The following is a 14,434-nucleotide window of genomic DNA, read 5'->3' on the forward strand; positions in this document are numbered from 1 at the left end:
TTGAACTGCTAAGTTACAGAAACATGAACAAACCAACACTGGTTGTCAAACAATGTGGGGGGGGGGGTGCAAACATAGGAGTGGCTGTGTGGTAAGTAGCTTGCTTACCAACCACTTGGTTCTGGGTTCAGTCCCACAGCGTGGCACCTTGGGCAAGTGTCTTCTACTATAGCCTTGGGCCGACCAAAGCCTTGTGAGTGGATTTTGTAGACACAAACTGAAAGAGGCCCGTCATATATATGTATATATATATATATATATATATATATATATATATGTTTGTGTCTGTATATGTTTGTGTGTCTGTGTTTGTCTTTCCCCCCCCCCTCACCCCAGCATCGCTTGACAACTGATGCTGGTGTGTTTACTTCCCCATAACTTAGCGGTTTGGCTAAAGAGACCGATAGAATAAGTACTAGGCTTACAAAGAGTAAGTCCTGGGGGTCGATTTGCTCGACTAAAGGTGGTGCTCCAGCATGGCCGCAGTCAAATGACTGAAACAAGTAAAAGAGTTACCATACAACTACACCTATATGTGTGTGTGTGTGTGTGTATGTGTCTGTCTATGTATAACATACATATACATGTGTTAATGTGTTTTCCTTGTAAGATGAGTTTGTATTTCCTTTTATTTTTTACCTTCACCTGTGTACACTGCATAGACAAATGGATTGCATTTCATACAGGTGATCTTGCAGTGAAACCATATCTGGGTTTATTACTGTAACTTGAAATGTGATATGATCTTTGTAAACAAAAGACACATGTGTTCGTTGTTTCCTCTTGTTTGTGTAACTATGCTATGTCCAGTGTATTCATTGATTGTTATCAAGACTTGTGGAATGAGTAATTGCTGACTTGAAAAATAGGAAGAGTATCCAGCTGTAAGATAAACACTCAATAAGTTTTCATCTAACCCATGCTTAGCATGTAAAAGCAGACCTAAAACATATATATATATATATATATATATATATATATTAGTTGTGAGCCCCGTGCCGGGAGCATGTAAAAAGCATCATCTGATCATGGTCGATGCCAGCTCCTCTGGCCCCTGTGCCGGTGGTATGTAAAAAGCAGCAACTACACTCTTGGAGTGGTTGGTGTTAGGAAGGGCAGCCAGCTGTAGAAACACTGCCGGATCAGATTGGGGACTGGTGCAGCCTCCTGGCTTCCCAAACCCCAGTCGAACTGTCCAACTCATGCCAGCATGGAAAACGGATGTTGAATGATGATGATGATGATGACGCACAATCACATATGTATGTATATATGTGTGTGTGTGTATATATATATATATATATATATATATATATATATATATATACACACATAGACATACATACATACAAACAAAGGGGTACTGAAAAGTTTCTGGCTTCAAGGGTATCATGAAAGGCCTGGTTGGAAACCCAAGTTTCTGAGCCCTTTTACAAGGCTTAGTAAAGCTGAAGGGCCCCTTAAGTGGGCTGGTATTAAAAGGCTGGAAAATAAAGTAAATTCAATAATTACCATCATCCTCCTCCTCTCCAAAGTTATACTGGTTGGATTCAGGAAAATCCTGTTCAGCCAGTTTGGACCTTGTAAACAGCGGTGGCTGTTTGCTTTTCATTCTCTCAGACATCTTCAACTTCTTTTCAGGAACTTCATGAAACATAGGTTTTATCATGGCATGTTCTAAATACAAAAGAGACAAGAGGTGAGTGGGGGGATGGTTTCTTTGTAATTAAAGAGAAAAAAAATCAAGAGTTTAAATTTTAGATATATTACGAAGATGATGATGATGATGACAATGCTAATGTCAATGATGATGATGGTAGTGATGATAAAGATGCTACAGTCTGAATAGTAATGCACTGCACAGTTTCACTGTTCTCTAAAATATCTTTTAATATTGTCTAGACAATAATTTAAGAAAACAAAAAGTAAATGCAATTAGTAAACAGATCAGGCCAAATGTTGGGAATGTACCATTGCTGTGCATTGCTACATTCACCATTTGATGGTATATTCCTGGGTCTTCCCGAGCAACCTGTTAAGCAGAGTCCTAGCCAGTCCCCATCTCCAGAAGATAGCTCCTCACCTGCCATGACCATGTGGCATGTGATCGACCAACACAAGCCTTCAGCCTAGCTGGATCCTCAGTGAAAAGAACACAGTAAGCAAGGTCTAGCTTGCAAAATCGAGCAACATGGCCAAATAGTCTGAGCTAGCATTCCTGAATCTTACAAGTAAAAGGACACATCCCAGATTCTGAATAGAGGCGTTGGTTGGATATGAAATCCAACCAATGGTAACTCATAATCATGCGAAGTGTCCTGGTACCAAAGGACTTCAGGCGGCTCCTAAGGGCCGCAGACAATGCCCATGTCTCACAACTATAAAGCAGGATCAAACACCCTTGTCTACAACTGCACCAGGTTGGTAAAGTCCAGTGAGATTCATAGCAGCATTAGCTGAGGATCAGAAGTCCTGAATGAGTAAACTTTTACAAATAAATAAATAATTCTAAAATTTTGCTGTTATAAGTCTGTTCTATACTTTACCAAAATGAATATTGATTTTTTTTTACGCAGGCATGGGGTTTCAAAGTTTTTGAAGAGAAACAGTGAATTGCTTGACGATTTACTTATTTTATCGAGCAGAGAAGGATAAAAGGTGACGCTAACAGCAGAGATCTGAATTCATAATATAAAGGGCCATAACTACGTATTGACAATATAGATAAACGTTTTCCTAAAACTTTCAAAGACCATACACACACATACATACAGGCTTAAGTCTGTCATGAATCCTAGGACGCCTTAAGTTGGAGGTTAACACTCTCAGATTTGGGCCTCTGTGTCTAACTTTACCCTCTACTTGGGCTCCTGAGCAAAAAAAATAAATAGTTGCATATACAGCTCAAGACTAACGATAGCAGGTAAACAAATGGACAGAATCCCGAAAAAAAAGTTCAGGAGAATAACTATAATAGTCCTATCTCTCAACTAACATATTTGTTCACCCAAATCACTTCTCTCCTCATCCCTTTCACCAGTTTGATTGTCAAATCACTCTCATTGCCTATGCGAGGGTAAACTCCTCATCTGTAGAATAAATATCAATAATTTCTTCAACTGCAAAGAGTTTAGGATTTGCTGATTTACAAAACAAAAGTGAACAACAGCTATGGGGCGACACTATTAACGAGTCATAAACACGTTTGGCTACAAAGCTGCAATGTAATCAGTTGTCTATTTTTCGATAACTGCTTCAGGAAGGGCCATCCAGCCATGCAAAATCTGCTTCAACAAACTCTGTCCAACCCATGCAAGCATGGAAAACTGGACATTAACAAACGACAATAACAATGATATCATCAAGATGTGTAACAGAGAAAACTGAAACATTTTGAACACTTAAGTAGAAGTAATGGCTTACAGAAAACATGAACAGAAGACATAAGGAACAGGAAAAAAAAGGGGGAAAAAGACAAGAATTACTGAGATGGATAATACAGAGAAGTGAACATATTTAAAATAAGGTGTATCTGTAAGAAGAGCACAAGGAACATTGAGATGGTGAGCCATGGTATTCAATATGATGAGGAGGATGATGATGATGGTGGTGGTGGTGGTGATGAAGAGGATGTACACATACCTGCATTTCGTTTTTCTTGTGTTGCTAACGATTTATGAGCATCTTTCACTGCTTTCAATAACAAACATTTATTAGCTTGTAGTTCTGGAGGTATACTAGACCTGAAGTAGAAATCAGGACATTTTTCGTTGAATTAAAATTTTAGTGAACAAAAAAAGACCCTCATTGATGTTGGTTCCGTACCAATTGGATACTACAATCTAAATATAGAGTTGTATTATACAATCCGTATGGAGCTAACATAAGACATCAATGGAGGTTTATAAGCCTTAAAAATCCATCCTGACACTGCCTACAGGTATAGCATAGTGGATAAAGACATTGGTTAATGCAGTGCAGTCACCTAGAGGTACTGTGTTCAATCCCAGGTAGGGCACTAATGTGAATCACAAGACACCCAAAGAAGACTGGGGTGTACAACAGCAGGAACATAGAGAAAGCAACAATGAAAATGAAGACATTAGTCTGACTAATGGAAAACAGTGTACATAATATAAATTCATATGATTTTTAAAATGAGAATATCTGAAATAAACTCAACTGCTCTCACAAACGAGAATACTAAAAATGAACCCCGACTGCTCTCAAAAATCAAGTAAAAAAAAAACCTGGAAAATAATCCAGAATCCTTGTCTGGTACCTGATTGATTGCAATGATAGTCATGGAATGTGAAGGTGGCTGTAGAAAATTTAGTAACAGTAATAAATAGTTTATCCTTATCTAATACCAGCCAAAGTTAACAAATTCACCATTCAAAATAGTTTCAAAGGCAGAGATAATAATAATAAGTTCTATTCAAGAATTTTTAAATGAATAGAATAAGACCTTCTGGCTTTCTCTTCTCTTAAATTTTGGCCTTCTTTTAGTATTCCTGTTGTTTTAGATCAATGTATAGATGTATATATATATATATGTAAGTATACTGTAAAGTGTTAACATGTATCTCTTTACTCTTTTACTTGTTTCAGTCATTTGACTGTGGCCATGCTGGAGCACTGCCTTTAGTCGAGCAAATCGACCCCAGGACTTATTCTTTGTAAGCCTACTACTTATTCTATTGGTCTCTTTTGCCGAACTGCTAAGTTACGGGGATGTAAACACACCAGCATCGGTTGTCAAGTGATGTTGGGAGGACAAACACAGACACAAAAACATATACACACACACATACATACATATATATAAACATATATATGACAGGCTTCTTTCAGTTTCTGTCTACCAAATCCACTCACAAGGCTTTGGTCAGCCCGAGGCTATAGTAGAAGACACTTGCCCAAGGTGTCACACAGTGGGACTGAACCCAGAACCATGTGGTTCGTAAGCAAGCTATTTACCACACAGCCACTCCTACGCAAAAATATGTTAATGTTATTTAATTTCTGAATGGTCTTGCTGCTGTTTGTTTATGTAGTTTGATTTCTTTATCCATCAGTTTCTACTAAGATAGAAACGCGAGTAAAATTAACAATAAAGAAACAAAAATAAAACTTTGGAAAAAAAGCCTAAAGGAAGATAATTGAGAAAGACTTGAAAGTCAATGCAAGATCATTATCATGTAAAGTAAATATAGCAAGTAATCCAGAATTTTTGTACGGTACTAGATCGATCCCAAAATCTAATCAGTTTGTGTTAGTCACGAGGCCAAACATCCCTGAAAGTTTCATCCAAATCCATCTGGCAGTTCTTGAGGTATCTTATCCATGGACTAACAAACAAACAAACACGATCGCAAACAATAACTCAGCCTTCACTCAGGCAGAGGTAATAAAAAACAGAAAGTGGAAAATTAGCTTGTTCTGTGTGGTTAATCATCATCATCATCATCGTCGTCGTTTAATGTCCGCTTTCCATACTAGCAAGTGAAGACATTGAGGCAAATGAAATCAAAATCAAAATTGCTGACGTAACCGATGACAGTACCACCTGATTGGCACTCATGCCAGTGGAATGTTAAAAGCACATCTGAACGTGGGGTGTAACCAACCCGCTTCTGAGTATCCCTCATTCATTGGACAATGAACTTTGCTTGCGAAGACCTATTGAGGAGTGTGTAAACAAATCAAAATCGCTGAATTGGCCGATGACAGTACCGCCTGATGGGCATTTGTGCCAGTGGTAGGAGTTAGGAAGGGCATCCAACTGTAGAAACTTTGCCAGATCAGATTGAACCTGGTGCAGCTTCTGGCTCACCAGTCCTCAGTCAAACCGTCCAACCCATGCCAGCATGGAAAGCAGACATAAAACGATGATGATGATGAATGAATTTGGTTGTATAAACTTACTTTCTTTCTGTGACTCGAATGACACTAGCAACACTGCCGTAAGAAGGATTGTATGGATCATATTCTTCTTCTTCTTCACTAGAATGGTGGATTATAGAGCCAATTACTGAACCAGGAATCCGCCGTTTTCTGTTTTGCTGAAAAACACAGATTAATATATTATATACAAATGAATAGAAACGGAAGCAAAGCAATACATATTAATCCAACAGCTGAATTTTTCTTTGATCATTTTATTCTTGTATTCAGTCATTGAACTGTGGCTATGTTAAGGCATAACAAATTAATTCTAGCACTTATTTTTCAAAATTTGGTACTTATTCTATTGGCATTTTTTTTTCTGAACTTGGTTCAGTGGTTTTCTAAAAGTAATTAACATTCAAAGGGTTAATGAATACACAAATAACTTACCCTGGCAAGCTGTAATTGTTGTTGTTCTTTAGATATGATAGGATGAGTGATGACTTTTGGTATTTGACTCTTATGAGAGTTTGAAATAAGGTCCATTTGCAATCGAGATGTTATTGGCTTACTTTTGGGGAAAACATAAGCAGCAGACTGAGAGGAAATTGTATTTTCATTAGAAATGGAAGATTGAGTCTGTGAAGTAATATTATTAGATGCAGAGTTCAAGTAAAACATGGATGGCTGCACACGAGAGGTAATTTTTGTGGTTGTGGTAGAAATGGAAGGTGCAGTCTTTAAGTCTGAATTTACTTTATTAATTTTGTCACATGTTGTTGTTAAGGTTTTAGTGATGTCTGATTTCTCTGTAGCATTTAGTGTGTTGATTTCTTCTTGTTCTTCATTAAATTCATCTGAAATAAAAAGAAAGGAAATGCAGTCCAAATTAGTTTAGATAAATATCCAGTGTTTATAAACAGGAGCAGGCATGGCTGTATGGTCAAGAAGTTTGCTTCTCAACCACAAGGTTCTGGGTTCAGTCTCAATGTGTGGCACTGTGAGTAAATGACTTCTACTGTAACCCCAAACCAAACCAATGCTCTGTGAGTGGGTTTGGTAAACAGAAACAGAAGGAAGCCTGCCATATATCTACTACATATGTGGGAAATTCTGTCTGTGGGTGTGTTTGTGGAGTTGTTAGCTAACTCCTCTTACATCATTTTATCAATTTTGATGAAATTTGACACATGAGTACAACTAATGTCTGGAAACCTCATGGCATACTCAGATTGTGTGGAGGCACAATGGCCCAGTGGTTAGGGCAGCGGACTCGCGGTCATAGGATCGCGGTTTCGATTCCCAGACCGGGCGTTATGAGTGTTTATTGAGCGAAAACACCTAAAGCTCCACGAGGCTCCGGCAGGGGATGGTGGTGAACCCTGCTGTACACTGTCCCCACAACTTTCTCTCACTCTTACTTCCTGTTTCTGTTGTGCCTGTAATTCAAGGGGTCAGCCTTGTCACACTGTCACGCTGAATATCCCCGGGAACTACGTTAAGGGTACACGTGTCTGTGGAGTGCTCAGCCACTTGCACGTGAATTTCACGAGCAGGCTGTTCTGTTGATCAGATCAACTGGAACCCTCGACGTCGTAAGCGATGGAGTGCCAACAACAACTCAAATTGTTGAAAAAACCGATAATAGGGCCCCTGGAAAGGATCCTTATATATATCTAATATATTTTATTTTAAAAACGAAGGGAAATAACTCATTCGCCCCTGGAAGTGATCCTTATATATAGCCAAGGGAAATCGAGTATACTATAAAAACCCATGTAATTTGCACACTTGTGTAATTTACACAGGTGATTTTCAGGATAAAATTTGTATAAAAAATGCTTCTACTCATGTCAAATTCACACTCACAAGTTTTCAGAATTGCCAATATGGCCGGGGGAAAAAGGTTTTCAATTTAGTTGTATTTAGTATAATTTCACTTACTTATGATTAGATTTTATTAAATTTTCATTATATAAAAATAATTTCTGTTTAACAGGTATCACATTAAAAGCTATTAAATTACAAAGTGTTTGTGTTGTTTATAATAAAATCTCTTTTTACCTGTTTCCGTCTGCAGTAGCAATTCTGGAATCAACTCATGTTCTTTGTTATCAGTGCCATTACTGTTGCTTCTAGGATTCTTTGTAGTGTTTACTTCCTGTGGAATTACAGCAGCTACACTTGGTGGGTTTCCTAAAAAAGGAAAATACATTATGCTATTAAAACAGACAAATGACAGTATATTTTAATTATTGATATTCCATACACATATTTATCAAATCCTTTAAATTAATCAACAAACAATAAGTGGAGACGTGGTTACGTGGTTAAGAAGTTTGCTTCCCAACCATGTGGTCTTGGGTTCAGTGCCACTGTGCAGCACCTTGGGCAAATGTCTTCTACTATAGTCATGGGCTGTCCAAAGCTTTGTGAGTGGATATAGTAGAAGGAAACTGAAAGAAGCCAGATGTATGTGTGTGTGTATGATGATATATATCATCATCATCATCATCATCATTTAACAGCCGCTCTCCATGCTAGCATGAGTTGGACGGTTTAACCAGGGACTGGTAAATCAGGTGGCTACACCAGACTCCAATCTGATCTGGCAGAGTTTCTACAGCTGGATGCCCTTCCTAACGCCAACCACTCCGAGAGTGTAGTGGGTGCTTTTTATGTGCCACCGGTACGAGGGCCAGTCAGGCAGCACTGACAACAGCCATGCTGAAATGGTGTTTTTTACGTGCCACCTGCACAGGAGTCAGTCCAATGTTTTGTTCACATGCCACCAGCACAAGTGCCAGTAAGGTGAAGCTGGAAACGATTGCACTCAAATGGTGCTTTTTACATGCCACTGGCATGGAAGTGAGACCGCTGCTCTGGCAGTGATCCCACTCGGATGGTGTTGTTAGCGCTCCACTGGCACGGGTGCCAGTCATCGAATTTGGTTCAGATATATATTATGAGTGTGTGTATAAATCTGTATGATGGGCTTCTTTCAGTTTCCATCTTCCAAATCCACTCACAAGGCTTTGGTCAGCCCAAGGCAATATAGAACTTGGAACCCTGGCATTGGGAAGCAAACTTCTTACAACTTCTTACCACAGTCACACATGAAAACAAAAAGCAATGCATATAAAGCAACTGTAAAATACATTCTTACCTATAGTAATAGCTTTCAATTTATTCAAAATAGATAGCAACCTGCAAAAGGAATTGAATAAATAGAGATATAACAGAGAAAAGCTTGAAACTAAATTTGTCACTAAAAATAATATTCTTACAATGTCAATACAAAAGACTTTCTTAGCAAAATATTTTGTAATTATTATAGAACAGTGATGGTGAGCCTGTGAAATACATGTCAATACATCACGGGCCTTTAGGTGTGACTCTGAAAAAACAATTCTCCCTGTAATATCCAGTATAACATCATACTTTGTGAGTAAGTGTGCTGGAGCGAAACTGTCTGGGAGCCTATTGTGTGTGTGTGTGTGTGTGTATAGTAACTATACCACTTTACTGGAAGAGTGGATGATGATAATCTAAATGGAGCTCTAAATTTGCCATAGGGATAAATGAATATTCATCATAGGCAGAGGCTGTGTGGTTAAGAAGTTTGCTTCTCAAACACATGATTCCGAGTTCAGTCCCATTGCATGGCATCTTAGAGAAGAGTCTTCAACCGTAGTCTCAGCCCAACTAAAGCCTTGTGAGTGGAAACTGAAAAGTAAGTCATTATATATACACATGCATGTGTGTGTGTGTGTGTGTGTGTGTGTATGTGTGTATGTGTGTGTGTGTGAGAGCACGAGTATGTTTGTGTGTCTCCTAGTCTTGACATAGTGTGAGAGATGTAAGTGAATGTCACTGTCACACAAGTCATTTCCAATATACTGTGAAAACATTTCTGGCCATGAAGAAATATTGCCTGACTTTGAAACAAATGAGAGTTGGCAACAGGAAGGGCATACAGATGTAAAATATCTACCTCAATAGATTCTGTCTGACCCATGCAAGCATAGAAAAGTGGACATTATAATGATGATGATGATCATCATCATCATCATTATTATTTTTGAAGCTGTAGTGTTCAACCTTCTTTGGAAACTACAGGAAATAAGTTTCCAAACTACAGTTTGGAAATAACTTAGGGTTGGCAACAGGAAGAGTAACTGGCCATAGAAAATCTGCATAAAGAAACTCTGTCTGATCTATGAATGCATGGAAAGGTGGACATTAAATGGTGATGGATAATGGCTTTAGAAAAGTCACTACAACAATACAAAATATAGAACTTGCAAATCAAATTAAATTAATTACTCACCAAGCAGTAAATTTTTCAGTGCTATTGCCAAGGAATAAATGAAGATCCTCGTTCATTTGTTCCCGGGTCTTCTTATTAGCAACCATCACCATGATGTAGTCAGGTAGTTCTTCATCTAAAACATAAACATTTTAATTAGAATATAAAATTTGTAAATGGAATTAATTGATTATATGTATCATCATCATTTATATTAATATATTTTGAACAGCTAGAAAAATCAACTGGTAGAGGTTTACCTCACTAGGATTGAAACAATTAGGTTTTCAAATATTTTTCTTAGTTACAAAATTCAATGTCTATTTTTTTAAAAATGACTCCCTTATGAACCTAACCTGCTCACTGTGTCCCTGTTGAATCTCTTCCCCACAACATAGCCTTCTAATACCCCTCCCTCTATTTATCTCCAATCTCTACATTCCGTCTCCTTTAACTCCAATTTTCCTTTCGCAATCTTGCAAACTTACCCACCCACTCAACCTATCCAATCCTTGGTTCTCTTTGTGTGCACCTCTCTAAAACTTTACCATACCATCTTCTCTCCCATCCCTCTTCTACAGAGGTGGCCATGTACCTCCTTTACTGCAAAACACCTGTTTCTGTTCCTTTGTTCATACTCTAAATTCCCATCATCTGGTTCAAAGCCATCTCACTCTGCAACCATATGGGTTCAGGTTCAATTCCACTGGGTGGCATCTTGGGCAAGTGTACTTCTACTATAGCCCTAGGCTGACCCATGACTTGTGAATGAATCTGGTAGATGGAAACAGTGTGGAAGCCTGTATGTATGCATGTGTATAGGAGTGTGCATGCTTTTGTGTTTGTGTGTATGCACTTGTATTTTTCTACCACTGTTTAATAACTGGTATTGGTTTGTTTACATCCCCATAGCTTAGCAGTTCAACATAAAAAAAACTCAACAGAATATGTACCAGACTTAAAAATTAGTATTAGAGTCAATTTGCTTGACCAAACCCTTCAAGGCAGTGTCCTAGAAAGGTTGCAGTCTAATGACTAAAACAAGTAAAGAGTAAAATCCTTCATCAGATTAACAAATAATCTGTACAAAATAAAATCAGGCTCCCAGCAAGAGGTTATCATGACCTTGCAACACAACACCCTCAATACTTCTCCTAGATGTCAAAAACTAAGACTACACCCTCTTCTCTATGTATGTGTGTGTGTGTGTATCAGCAACATCAGTCCAGATGATCCAATCTAGACCCCTATAAATTACCACTTACTAACTCAGAGACAACACACTATAAGATGTGGCGGGGTTGAGTGTTAGTAATAAATATCCCAGCCTTTATCTATGGTCCAGATTACTCAAATCTTTATTTAAACTTTACTCCAAAAGTTGGAGACTGTGATTTCATTCACCCTGATATTCACAATTTTCACATGGCTGGTATCACTAACAAAAGCTTTAAGTTACCCTGGCTTGCATCTCTCTGTCCCACACATTTAAGTACACTCTGCTTCCTCTATCATTTTCTGACTTCTACAACCACCATCAACTCTTCCAGCATATTTCTCCTTACACAGAGGACATCTCTTAGCTTTCATCCTTCTCCATAGTCATTGCTCTCAATGCTCTTAACTCTTCTTGGCTCTCACACTCCTCAAATATTGATGCAGGTACAATGTTTTTTTTTTTTGTGCAATCCTTGACACTTAATGTCATCTCCTACAAGTATCCCTGATTGACACACTGATACTCCAAATGCTCTTGATCGCTTTCTCACCTCCAAACCCAAACTCCAACAGTTCATCACCATCTCTACATCCATCAGGTCATCTCACTGTTACTCTGTTGCAAATACCAATCATACATTCACATACTAACACAATGTTCCCACCTCTCTTGGACACTAAAGCACTTCAGAACAACTCACCGGTGTGAGTTCTGCTGGTTCTATACATAATGCACTTCATTCCTAATCTCAGAAACAATAAGGCAACTGGCTGAAACCAGCTTCTAAGGTATGTGTCTCCACTTTACCTTGCAACCAAAATTCACAGCTGAAGTGGTTCGTGCACAACTGCACTACAGCAATTCAGACAAGAAAATTAGAGGCTATATAACACTTAGACAAAATTACTCACTCCTACAAACTGCACCCTGTAACACCATTAACCAAACTGCAAGGATATCTCTGTGTTTAGCACAGCCTTCAAACTCTCTCGCCTTCTAAATTGCAGCCAAACATCAACATCCTTTACCAGAAGACTCCCTACCAAATTTGCAGAATCCTTACTTTCCTCCATTTCTCAACCATGAAGGGTCTGTCAGTGGTACTCTTGGAGAGTAAACTTTCATATTCACTGTCCACCTTGCATCCAATTCCAACTCCACACAGCATACACTCAGTAAATCTTCTCCAGAATTATTTCTTTCTATGTTAAACACATAACGTCCTCTCTTTGCTTTCAACCAACAAAGCCACTGGCCCTGATAATGTCCCTTTCATTATCTTCAAACAATGCATCCGAGTGCCCCTTAGCCCCTATTCTTACCAAACTCGCCCACCACTCTCTTTACAATGTCCCAGTCTTTGGAAAAAAGATTTTCCAAACAATTTTGTTGTTCCCCATGGTTTCATTTTGTTCCCCCACACAATAATATGAACGACTTTCTCACTCACTCCTCTGATACCACCCTTCCTTCTCGCCTTCATAACTTTCCACATCCAAACATACACAAGCAACCTAAACATCTCACACCACATTTGTACTAACTTCATGAATAGAGATGTTGGAAACATCCTCCAATGATATCATGTCTTTTTTTATCTCCTTCACAATTGCTTCAAATGTTAGAACTCATCACTATTAAGGATCTCTCTTAGTGAATGCACATTCACAACAGAGCAATGATCACATCTCAAATACTGACCATCCTCTTCAAGACTTTAAACCTTAATAACTACTGACCCTTTTCTGAGACTCTTCACAAAGCTTAGCTGTCACCCACAATGGAGCACTGCTCCTACATTTGAAACAATTTGCTGCTACACATACACAGATATCTTTTACTAGATCTAAAGGCCATTTGACTGAAATATACTCTGACCTCTGAGCCACAAACATTGCTCAGATCTGACTGATATTATGCCACCTTTATTCAGGCACTCCACATTGAATTGATCTCTTCCTCTTGTTACCCATGTTGTATCCCTTTCCCATATCCCACCCAATCGTTTCTCTTCAGAAGGTCAGTCCTCTGAAATTCCTACCTTTTACGTATTCTTAGTCATTAACTTACAACCCTTCAAGAGAAATGTCAACACCATGACTCCATGTCTTTCACCAATCTCCGAGAGCTCCATACTCCAGATGAAACCAAATAAAAATAAAACGTCTCCTTCATTTGTTTATATACTGTTCCTATAGATTTACCAAATGTATGATTGCTTACCTTCATAGGCACCGAGTTCCACAAGCTTCGTCTTGATGGCAGACTACAAAATAAATAAACCACATCATTTCATTAATAAATCATATTTAAAAGAGTAAGTTTATTATAATTTAAATCATAATGTTGGAAGTAACAAGCCAAAATATTTTAAATACATAAACATGCAAATATTGATGAGCTATCTTCTTAAATCCATGATAGAATTATACGAAGTCGTCTGGACACAGAACAAACTCAAACTCTATGGAATCCCTCTAAATACTGCTCTGATCAGTGTACTTCTATCAGTTGATCTTTTGCAGTAATGTGCAGAAACCATCTTCTAAAGATCCACCTAGATCCTAGCCTATTACTCTACCTTAGTAGTATTTACATGTTTAAACCAGACAGTTTTAGTTGTTAACTAACAATAATCGCTGATCATTGCTAGACTTGTTAATGTAGAAACCAAATCCAATACGAGATCATTTTGATTCAGTTTTTAACTCTTAGGTCGCTGAAACCAAGGACGGATCGACCATGTTATACTATCGGACAGTATACACATTCGACATATAAACACAATTGACTTTTTTTTTAAATTATTATTTACACATTACTGGAAGGGCAGAGAGAGGGAAAACTGCTACAGTTCAATTTATATAATTAATTATGTCCCAGCCTAATTCTTTTTAAAATCCCAAGTTCAGTTCTTACGTGAAACCATGTCCTATTATACATTACTCCAATCTGTGAGCGTATGTATTATGTACCTTATATGTATGTATATATATATATATATATATATATATATA

At 38.0% G+C, this 14,434-nt stretch overlaps 1 protein-coding gene across 2 annotated transcripts in view; it reads right to left on the minus strand.

Annotated features, from left to right (window-relative positions):
- Positions 1–14,434, minus strand: part of LOC106875145 (zinc finger CCCH domain-containing protein 14) — a 29,913-nt gene that overhangs the window by 14,588 nt on the left and 891 nt on the right. For both annotated transcript variants that reach the window (XM_014923146.2, XM_014923147.2), the window contains exons 2-9: positions 13,641–13,683; positions 10,220–10,334; positions 9,056–9,096; positions 7,954–8,085; positions 6,340–6,746; positions 5,929–6,065; positions 3,643–3,743; positions 1,513–1,677 (exon numbers count right to left, since the gene is read on the minus strand). In XM_014923146.2, the coding sequence (XP_014778632.1) occupies positions 1,513–1,677; positions 3,643–3,743; positions 5,929–6,065; positions 6,340–6,746; positions 7,954–8,085; positions 9,056–9,096; positions 10,220–10,334; positions 13,641–13,683 (1,141 nt within the window). The remainder of the gene's footprint in view (positions 1–1,512; positions 1,678–3,642; positions 3,744–5,928; positions 6,066–6,339; positions 6,747–7,953; positions 8,086–9,055; positions 9,097–10,219; positions 10,335–13,640; positions 13,684–14,434) is intronic.

This window comes from Octopus bimaculoides, chromosome 6, assembly GCF_001194135.2.
Source record: "Octopus bimaculoides isolate UCB-OBI-ISO-001 chromosome 6, ASM119413v2, whole genome shotgun sequence".
Lineage (NCBI taxonomy): Eukaryota > Metazoa > Mollusca > Cephalopoda > Octopoda > Octopodidae > Octopus > Octopus bimaculoides.